We start from the raw sequence: 11,756 nt of genomic DNA, 5'->3' as shown, positions 1-11,756 counted from the left end.
TATTTTTGACTGTGGAGAGGTGGATCAAGGAGGAGAAATGCTTGGAAGAGGTTGGGAAGGTTCAGAGAGGGTCTAAGGAGTCCCTAACACCCTTCCAGAGAGTTTCACAAAGTTTGGCTGCCAAGAAACCGCGTTTATGAGCTTCTACAGGAAGTCTGCAGGGGTTCTACACGATGTTCTAGGATTTCTACACGATGTTCTGTAATTTTTCTACAGGATGTTCAGAAATGGGGTTTTGAAGCATGGATGGAGGGAAAAAGGTGGAGGAATGAGTATGGAGGTGAAATAGGGGTGTAAGGGAGTTAAAGACTTGGAGGATGGAGTTGAGGAGTGGCGTAGATGGTGAGATTTGTTCAAGGAGGGATGAAACGATGTTGCACAAGAAGATGAGAATCATGGCAAAGTAAGCGAATGAGGCAAATGTAAGGTAAGGGTTCTGAGTGAAGGTTGAAGCAGGTAGGTTGGATGGAGTATGGGCAGGTAAGGAAGGATAATAGGTACTCTGCAAGCGGTTTTTCAAACTGAACAAACAAACACTTATAAAACCTATGACCTCGTTACTTCACTCTAATCTGACATAATAACAAAAGGAAATGAACATAAGTTTATTCGAAATGAAATACGTGAAATGACTATGCAACTAAGCAATCATAAACTGAAGCATGCAATCAAAACTGATATCAAGTTCGACAACTAAGAATCCAAGACTATTAATTGCATGGTGAAGCAAAGAATGTGTTTTTGTGGGTAGCAAGGTTACATTGGTCCCAGGTCATGATTCCACTGAAGGGGAGGTGAGATCCAAAGTACTTGGTAGCCTTTTTCTGAATATATTCCCTGTGATTAACCTATCAAGTGAATCTAAACATGAAGAACCTTTTTAATCATCAAAAGAAACCTAAATAACAACACAATATTTAAATCTAAATAGCAGATTTTATTCCAAGAATGCAGCAAAGACACACGAAAGTAAACAAAGGAGGTACTGGGCGCTTGAGATGGACCCAACCCCAAGAGCTACAGCCTCCTAAGAGAGATTTAGAGCTGGTGCAAAGCTGGATTCATCTTTATTGATCAAGAAAAGAAGAGTTACATCAAAACTGTCCACAAGGGAAACTTGAAAAATGAGCTGAAAGCAAAGCTAATCTATTGCCTAAAAATCGAACTACAAAATGACTAACTACTGGCTAACTACTAGCTAGCCCACTAGCTAACCAAAATGACGCCCTAAGCCTTCTTATTTATACAAATTGAGGACCCCAACAGTCCCCCTAAACTTTAGGGACTCGGCTGCCCAAAACTTGTAGTTAATAGGAGTCCTACTTGACTTGCTTGGCTGCCCTTGTGCTAATTGATTTGGTGGCCCTTGAACTCCGAGCTGATGGTGGAGAATTCGAGGTAAGGGCCCATAAATGAAGGGGACACCTTCCTACAAATCCTCTCCCTTGTTCTCCCACGAATTTGGCTGCCAAGTGCTCATTAAAACCTTCAATTTTGTCTCCAAATTGATCAAAAAGGCTACACAAAGCACACATTAGACTTGTTGGCATAATGACTAATCCAATTCACTCTATTAGCATAAATATAATAAAAAACATGCAATAAACTAATGAGAATGGTGGATTAAGTCGAATTAGGAGGTTGAATGAGCCCAAATAATTATCCATTTTTGGGGCTCATCACATACGAGAAGACAAGCCCAATGTCTTAACCCCCAAGTTAAGGTCGGACCCGCATAGTTGGGCCCGACCTCGTTCAACATCGACATGGGTAAGAAATTCTGTGTCCCCTGAGTAGTCTTGTTCGTGCCAACTTCACGTGTGGAAATTCATAATTTATACTTGGTTGCTCACAGGAGAGCGAGAAAGAAATCATGGCCGCAACAGTGTGGAGGCACAATGCAAAGGTTGAAGAAGTCATGCGTAGTGGGGTGTTGGCCTGCAGACACAAAGGTAACGTTGAATCGCAAGGGAGAGTGGTTTAAGTGCCCTTGACCATTATTTTTAGTTAGGGATTTAAGGAGACAAGAGTCTATTGCTTCAAATTAAAGCGAGAGAGGCAAATATTGTGGACCCATAACCCACATGCATTCAGAGTAGAATCCTTGAGGGATCAAATTTCACAAACCCTCAAAATCAATTTTCATCAATTTGAAATTGAAATAAATCTACAACCCACCCATGCATTTTAATCTTTTATGGTGCATTAAAATTTTGAATTTGAAATTGAAATAATTTTGTGGCTAATGCATTTCCAATGGTGTGTTAATCGAGACAACCTAAGGTTGGTGAGACTCATTAAAAATAGAATTAAGAATTGTTTAATTATTAGATGGTTTTTACTTTTTGTTCAGAATTTAGTGAACATTTTCGGTCAAATTGTTCTTTAAATTGTGTTTTTAATTGCATACATAGATTCAATATCGTGAGACACTTCGATTGTGAAAAGCCCACAACTCAAACTTGTGACCTCAATTTAAAATATGTATTTTTTATTGCAATGTAATCCAACGAAAACTTTGAGCTAATGAAACTGAAAAATAAACCGAAAATCTTCGAAAACACAGAATTAGGATAAGACCTGATCGGAAAGGTACGATCAACCAAAGGTAGTCAAAGATGCATATGGTTTTGCCCTTTAGCCTACCTTTATCCAAAAGTATGTCAAAAATGTCATACAGAACTTAATGCATTTGAATGTTTCCATTGAAATAGTATGTCAAAAAGAAAAGATGACATCATGTCTTGTCATACAGAACTTAATGCATTTGATGTTTCCGTTGAAATATCAGCATTAAAATGCCAATATCTGTCTTGAAATGCCAAATACTAACACGACATTAAGTATGAGTAGACAGCTTCCTACCTTCCGACAACCATTAAAAAGGTTTTCGGTGGTCGTGCTCAATAGGTAAATTCTCTCACTAGAATCATTGCTCTGCGCACCGACGCAGTGATAAAGTAAGTATGACTGCGAAATAGCCTGCGCGCAATCTTCACACTGAAAACCAAAATGTTGGGAATCGATTAACATCAAACTATTAACTATGCTCCTTTCCGATACTTATTCTGACCTCATTAAAAAATCAAACTATTAACTACGCTTTGGCGATTGGGTAATTAATATTTTCGAGTCTATTTGGCAATTGGGTAATTAATATTTTCGAGTCTGTTGAGTCATAAATAGTTATTTAATATTTTCAAGTCTATTGAGTCATAAATAAGCAATGACAGCATACTAAGTTCTGGTAATTGGTAACCAATATTTCTAAGTTTATTGAGTCATAAATAATTATTTAATATTTTCAAGTTTATTGAGTTAAATACTCACTAACAGTATGTGTTCACTCTAGCATCTAAACAAATATAGAACTATAAGCATATACTACCAATATTAACAATTCAAATTGGTTTCGCATCAAACTATTAACTACTCTGCGCAATTCGGCTATGCAATTAGGTAATCAATATTTCGAAGTCTATTGAGTGGTGATAGTATAGGAGTTGTCTATAATGCGATTTTTTGGAGATTCCAGTGACGGAATCAGGCGGAAGAAATTGATGTTAAATCTTGATTTGTTGCAGTTAAAATAGTTTAAACTGCATATTTGGATTCACCACCCTCGAAAACCCGCTTTCATTGTGCAGACACTAGCTATCAAACTTGCGATTCCAATAAATTCCTGCCGGATTTTGACCGGAAAAACCCGCTGAAAAGGCTTTCAAAAAGTCGCGTTATAGACAACTGCGCTAGTATATGTAATATGTAATACATTATTCAGCGATAGATAGCCTGGTAAATCCATCCCTGACTACTCTCCGCCCCTTCTCGATACTAATTGACCCTATTGATCAACTCAAACTTCAAAGTACAAGCATGAACTTCATTATGAGCATTTACTCTGCGGTGCATTCGGTGCAGCTACTCAACTGTCCCGAAACGAAACAGTGACACTACGGATATCCAGATGGAATCGCGTTTCACACTATACTCGCTTATTTTCAGATCAATCTCAGGCCTTCCGCGTGTTTTAAAAAGGAGTAAATCGGCCTTTGCGTTTGGAAGTTGTGCATACAAAACAAAATGGACAGGCTACGCAATCTGTGGTTTATTATGTGTTGTGGATTGCTCTTCATCCATCGTAATTTCCTACTCTTTTATTCGAATTTTATTTGCAACCGTTGTGTAATTTCTATCCAATTCTGAGTGTATTTGGTATTTGTGCAGAAAATGTGGAGAGTGCACGCCCAAACGCTATGTTTGTGTTTGGAGACTCGTACGTTGACACCGGAAATCTGGACAAAACGAATGCTGCCTGGAAACCTCCATATGGTATAAGCTTTCCTGGAAAACCCTCCGGGCGACACTCAGATGGAAAAGTTCTCACGGACTTCATAGGTATAGTTACAATTTTTATGCAAGCAATTATTCGTTTCTCTCCGTTCCGTGTGTGGCTCTTAATTTGTCATTTTAATGTTGCAGCTTCAGCTTTCAACATCCCTGTACCAGTGCCACACAGTCAGCGGGATAGCAACCCCAACATGCTTCGATTTGGCATGAACTTTGCAACTGGCGGGACCGGTGTCTTTGCTACATGGCCTGGACTGCCCAGTACTAGTACCCAAATCGACCAACTGCAGGAATTGATCGGTAATGGAGTATACTCCGCAAAAAACCTATCGTCTTCGCTTGTTCTCTTCTCGGTTTCGGGCAACGATTACGGTTCCTACATCCTTCAACAAGGAGGCACAGTCGAGGTAATTCCATCATGAAAGATCTATTCTTTCAAGAAAATCTTAGGGTAAAATGATAATAAATTTTATTGGGTTAAGTGATTTATCGTCAAGATCAAGATGAGGATAGTTTTTAGATCAGATCTGTTATTTTGATCTTATCTAAGTTTTTAGATTATACTGGCCATTTTTATTTAGATGATGAATCAAATTAAATGATTTTAAAACATATACTTAATTTTAAATATGATTTTTTGAAACAATATAAAACAATGTTTTGAGATTGAGATTTCTGCTTGTACTTTGTACTTCGTGTAGAATTTTTTTCTAAAATTATGGCATCCATAATCTTCCCCCTGAAATCTCGATTCTAATAATTATAATAATTCGGAAAAAAGAAAACTCTACACAATATAAATCACTTAAACCTGTCTAAATGTGATTTTTTTGAAAGAATATGAATCACATAAACCAACCTGAATTTCTGCACTCAAGGGTTTGCATTCTGCTTATACATTGGGTGATTGGAATTGCAGGGCCTGCCTTCATTTGTAGAATCCGTCACCAAACAGCTCTCAGCGGACTTAGTGCGCTTGTATAATATGGGTTTTCGACGCTTTGCAGTAACAGATATGGGGCCGTCGGGGTGCTTGCCAGTTGTAACAGCAGAGAACTCTTATAGAAGTTGCAATGCTACAATAAACGAAATAGCCGTATATCACAACAGTCTTTTGGGAAAAGGGGTGGAGGGATTAAAAAGGAGTCGGGCAGATGCGACCTTTGTGATTCTGGATCAGTATTCAGATTCCATGGATATTTTCCAACATCCAAATCAATATGGTTTTACACTCTGTACCCTTTTGTCTTTTAGGGATCTGCGTTCTTTCTGTTTCGTGCTCAGTATTTATTGAACGCGCCCATTTCATTTTGTGCAGGGAAACTTGAGGAGCCCTTGAGACCTTGCTGCACTGGTTCATGCGGTCTTCTAGACGATGCGGGGAAGCCTCTGTATAGCCTGTGCGCTCGTCCAGAATCGTCGTTCTTTTGGGATGCATTGCATCCCACGCAGGTCGGGTGGGAAACATTGATGGGGCGCTTCAGATCTTCGTTGTTCTCAATTTCAACTTGAATACTCACTGGGTTTTTCTGCTTTCTCGGCATTATGATATCTTTTTCTATTATAGTATCTCACTATTATATCTTTGTGTACTAGATAGTGTCACACACTATTATATCTTTGTGTATTAATGTCACCGGTCTTAATCCTTCAGTTTTGAGCCATACTTGTTTCTATTACTTCCACTCTCCTATAATGGCCGCATCTCTGGTCTGTAATGTTCTGATTGAGACGCGCTTGTGTACAGATGTGTATCGCTTAATTCAAATAGTTATATAATTAATTATTAATTAGTTTATAAATTAATGACCTTCTGTTCTTTGGTCCGGTCACAGTATTACTTTTATATATATATATATATATATATATATATATATATATATATATAAATATTTCTTTTAAAATGCAAATAACTTTAATTAACATGGATTAACCTAAGTTTTCTTTATCTTATTATATTAAAATATTAAATGATTCAGTGATTAAATCATTTAAGGAAAAATAAAATGTAAAATTTTTATTATTTACTAGTTTAGATTTATTTTAAATTTGGATTTACTTAAAATCTAAATTTGGATTTACTCAGTGTCTTGATGGATTAAGTTTGGAATTGAGATAGATCTAAACTCTTCCATTTCATAATGGATTTCCTCAAACATTTAAATAGACTTTTATCATAAAAATACAATAACAAAATGTTTACTTAAAAATAATTAATAGTAAATTATTAATTTTATTAATTTATCTTTATTTTAAGTGAATCAAAATATTTACATAACATTCTTCCTTACTAAACTAAAAAATGCTTCTCAACACAATTATATAGAGATTTATTATTATTTATTATATAAAAATTGATTTTAGTTAAATTGAATGATAAGTCAAACTTCTCTACCAAACTGAAAAATGCTTCTCAACATAATTATATAGAAATTTATTGTTATTTATTTTTTCTCTCTTAAAAATCTGGGCAGATCAACCCAGAATGGCCTCCATGAAAATTAACTCTGTGACCTCCAGATCAACAAGATACTTAACAACAGAGACTTGGCTAATTTATTATTATTTATTATATAAAAATTAATTTTAATTGAATTGAATAATAAGTCAAACTTCTCTACTAAACTAAAAAATGCTTCTCAAAACAACTATATAGAAATTTATTATTATTTATTATATAAAAATTAATTTTAATTAAATTAAATGATAACTCAAACTTTCTTACTAAACTGGTAAATTCTTCTCAACACAATTATGTAGAGTTTTATTATTATTTATTTAATAGAAAATGATTTTAGTTGAATTGAATAATAACTCAAATTGAATGGAGAACCATTTTTTTTTAAAGAAATTTATTATTATTTATTATATAGAAATTGATTTTAGTTAAATTGAATGATAACTCAAATAGAATGGAGAATACAAATTTTAAAAGAGATTTATTGTTATTTATTATATAGAAATTGATTTTAGTTAAATTGAATGATCACTCAAATAGAAAGGAGAATATAATTTTTAAAAGTAAATTGTTTTTTTTCTTTAAATTAAGGAATTCTTTGGATTAAATATTTTAGGTTTTTATATTAAAAAATAATATGTATCCATTAATATATATATTTTAATATTGAAAATTATATATATGAGGTTTTTATATTAAAAAATAATATGTATCCATTAATATATATATTTTTTAATATTGAAAATTATAAATATGTAAAGATTTAAAGGGTTAATATTTTTAGGGAGATTTTTTTTATGGACTTGATAAAGAATATAAAGATGGAAATAAACAAAGAATGAACATATATCTAGAATGGAGTGAATAACTTTTTTCGTCATTCAAAATGAGTTAAATAAAATTATATAGGAGACAAGGAAACGAGCAAGATTAAAAGTTAAATAAAATTACATAGGAGACAAGGAAACTAGTAACATTAAATGATTGCAGAAGGTTTCAACTAAATTTGAGAGAATCAAAACTAACTATGACATCTAGTAGAGAATGTAATTAAATATCATTTGAAATTCAAATACATTTTTGACTAAAGGCTTTGTGAAAATATGTGCAAGTTGATCTTTAGAACCACAAAAGGCAAGTAATATGTTTCAATAATTGACAAGCTCACAGATGAAATGAAAACATGCGTCAATGTGCTTGTTTTTTGTGAGATACATGATTTTTGGATAAAGAAATTGCAAAATTTTTATCACAGTAAATTGGAGTTGGCTCTTTTTGAACATTTGAAAGATCTACCAATAGTCTTTTGAGCCATGCTACTTGACAAATTGTAGAAGTGGAAACTACATACTTTTCCTTTGTTGAAGATATTGAAGCAATTGGTTCTTTCTTGGATGCCCATGAAGTCAGATTGGTTCCAATATGAAAAACATACCTTGAGGTGTTTTTGCGATCATCTAAATTGCTTGCATAATCGTTGTCTATATAACGTGAAAGTGAGTTATCTTCAAATGTGTGTAGAGAAAGCCATCGTCTAGGGTTCCTGCAATATATGTTAAGATCCCTTTTGCAACATTCCAATGAAAAATCTTGGGTGATGGCATAAACGTGGAGACAAAACTAGCTACAAACATGATATTAGGTCTAGTTGGAGTGAGATATAACAAACTACCAACTAGACTTTTATACAATGATGGTGTTACATCTTGTTTTCTCAGCCTGGTTCCTTGAGCAATTGATGTATCAACTAGTTTTCAATTGGTCATTTTGAACTTTTGGAGGATGCAAGTAGCATATTTTTGTTAACCAACAAAGATGGCATCAACAGATTGCTTAGTTTCAATGTCGAAGAAGTATTTCATGATCCCTAGATCAGTCATATCAAACTATGTTTTCATTGTTGCTTTGAAGTCTTCTAACATCATATTTCTTGTATAAAGAAGACCATTGATGTAAATGCATAAAATGAGAATTTTAGCTTCATGAGTTTTGGTATACAACATTGGCTCATGGTTGCTTTTGCAAAAATCACTTTTGATGAGTAGGTGTTGGTGTCATTGTAACAAGTTCAGGGAGCTTGTTTCAAGCCACACAAAACCTTTTTCAACCTGTACAACTTATGCTCTTGTCCCAAAACTTCAAAACTAGAGGTTGCGCCACATAAACCTCTTCCTGCAATATACCATTTAAGAAATTAGATTTTACATCAAGTTGATATACTTTCCAATTGTGTTGAACTGTTGTGGATAAAATAGTTCTAACAATGCCTAACCTTGCTACTGGAGCAAATGTTTCACCATAGTCCACACCAAACTATTGTGAGAATCCTTTGGCACCTAGCCTTGCTTTATGTTTCTCAAATTCTCCTTTCCCGTTAAGCTTGGTCCTATATACCCATTTTACACCAATTTCGGTTATCGCTTGGCAGGTCAACTAATTCTCAAGTCTCGCTTTTCTCTATGGAAAAAATTTGTTGATTCATTTACATCAACCAAATGTTTTTCTTTCACTGCTTCTTCAAAATGGGTTGGTTGAGATGAAAGAAAAGAAAACATATTCTGTTGATCAAATTCATGCTCTTTATCATATATTTCTCTAATGCTTCTTGTTTTCTTGAACCACTTGTGGATTCACTGTTGGAAGATGTACCATTTTCAGAGTGGTATGACTCTTCTTGAATTCTAATTCTTGGTTGATTTAAGCCTTCATCAATATGATAAGACTAAGAATTCTTTTCAATAAATTTAACAGCTCTGCTTAAAACAAACTTCTTGGTGACTAGATTGTAAAGTATATATGCCTTTGGTTGTTCACTGTATCTTGAGAAAATACATATTTCACTCCTATCATCAAGATTCTTTCTTAGTTGCTCAGGAACACATGTAGATGCTACAAATTTAAAAATTCTAAAGTGAGATACATCCTTCTTACCATCCCATCCTTCTTGAGGTACTGCATCTTGGAGATTGGTTGTTGGAGATACTGTTGAGAAAATATAGTACGAGTGAAACTAATTCAACCCAAGATTTGTTAGGCAACTTCTTTTCATGCAACATACATCTGGCCATATTCATGATTGTATGGTTTTTCCTTTCTCCTACTCCATGTTGTTGTGGAGTATATCTTGTTGTGTTTTGCATGATGATATCTTGATGTTGAAAAAATATTTGAGGTCATTGGATTTGTATTCTCCTCCTTGGTCAGACCAAAGTATTTTCAAAGGATTTCCACTCTTCCTTTCTACTTCTGCTTTGAATTCTTTGAATCTTGAGAATGTATCTGATTTATTTTTGAGGAAATAAACCCATATCCTCCTATTATAATCATCAATTAATGTCAAAAAATAAACACTGCCACCAATAGATAGTGTTTGCATTGGTCCACATATATCTTTATGGACTAGCTCTAAATGCTCTTTTGCTCTAGTGGAAGATGTCAAAAAACTATCTCTTTTGTACTTCACTAGAATACAAATTTCAATTACAATATTTTTCATTGATAACAGGGAGACCAATGACCATTGAATGTTTCTGAAGCAGACTTATACTCATGAGTGGGAATTGTCCATACCTAGAATGCCATAAATTATGATAATTTATTCATGACACATTGTGGGCAAAAGACTGTCATAGATTTCAACTTCTAAGAGTCAAGGGAAACATTCTATTCTTGGTTTTTTCAACCTTTTCTATTAGTCTTCTATTTGGAGGTTTTTCATAGATATAACATGTGGTCCCTTGGAATATTACATCATAACCATGTTCCCTCAATTGACCTACATTAATGAGGTTATGCTTCAGATGTGGAACATAATAAACATCAATAATTTATTTTTGTTGATTTTGTTTAGTAAGAACAGGGACAATACCTTTCCCTTCATCTTTTATATGGGAGTGTTCTCCAAGAGTAATTTCTAATGTTATGGAAGCATTAAGGCAAGAAAACATATTTTTTTTACCTATCATATCATTGATGTAGCCATTGTCCAATGACCAAAGTTCCTCATTATGAGTGTCTTCAAAAATATGAAGGAAAGAAACATGGTCTCGGAGGATTCAACTTCATTGTTGGAGAGATGGAAACTGTCTCTTTGTTGATTTCACTGTTTCTTTCTGAATTCATGTTCATAATGCTAAAATTTCTTATAGTGATAGCATTGGACATTAGATTTTCTCCATGTTCTGTTTCTCTGTGTTTGGTTTTATGTAGGTCTCGACTACTCTGCTACATGATGATGTTCTAATCTGCCTGCCTCGCTTGTTGTTGCCTTTATATCCTTTGCCTTTGACTATTCCAAGAGAGATTTATACTTTGAAAGCTTATTCCATGGAATATTATCCCAGTTAATCCTTGTTTTGTGTCCCAGAAGTGATCTAGTCAACCATTCTACTGAGAAGGTTGTAAAATATTTGGATTCTAGAATGGTTGATACAACCATGTCATATTTCTTGGGTAGGCTTGGAAGGAATTTTTCAACAATCTCTTGATCTGTCATAGTTTCACCAATAAGTTTGATCTGATTGTCTATGCCCAATTGACTCTAGTCATGAACTGGTCCACATTCTCTGTGTCAGTCATCTTTAGGGTTTCAAATTGAGCTCTCGATGTCTATAATCTAACAGTCTTCACAATATCATTTCCTTGATATGAAAAATTCAAAATATCCCAAGCTTCTTTTGTTGTTGATGTGTCAGTTATCTTGTCAAAGATAGTGTCATCGACTAAATTCTGTATTCAAAATTTTGCTTTGTGTCCTTTCTTTCTTAGTTTTGCAACAACATTCCTCTGATTATTCTTCGTGGCTGCTAATGCTTCTTGGGCCGACTCTACATAGTCGTTATGTAGGGTATCCAGACAATCTGAGGCTTGCAAAAATGTCTTCATTTGTAAAGACTAAAACTCATAAATTTTACCAAGCAAAATCGGGGTCTATGGAAAAGCGTTGGAA

General features: G+C 34.3%; 1 protein-coding gene across 1 annotated transcript; it reads left to right on the top strand.

The window, feature by feature from the left end:
- Positions 1-3,985: 3,985 nt before the first annotated feature.
- LOC149219760 (GDSL esterase/lipase At5g03610-like) lies at positions 3,986-6,156 on the top strand. Its single transcript, XM_089382668.1, has 5 exons — positions 3,986-4,141; positions 4,228-4,398; positions 4,483-4,757; positions 5,270-5,573; positions 5,669-6,156. Exons 1-5 carry the CDS (start codon positions 4,084-4,086, stop codon positions 5,860-5,862), a joined length of 1,002 nt encoding a protein of 333 aa, XP_089238794.1. The 5' UTR covers positions 3,986-4,083; the 3' UTR covers positions 5,863-6,156.
- The last annotated feature ends 5,600 nt before the right edge of the window (positions 6,157-11,756 follow it).

This window comes from Pinus tabuliformis, chromosome Q (assembly GCF_031772625.1).
Source record: "Pinus tabuliformis cultivar Carrire ecotype Pingquan chromosome Q, CPIR1, whole genome shotgun sequence".
Classification (NCBI taxonomy): Eukaryota; Viridiplantae; Streptophyta; class Pinopsida; order Pinales; family Pinaceae; genus Pinus; species Pinus tabuliformis.
Note: the sequence above shows the minus strand (reverse complement) of the source record. Positions and strands in the feature narration are given on the sequence as shown.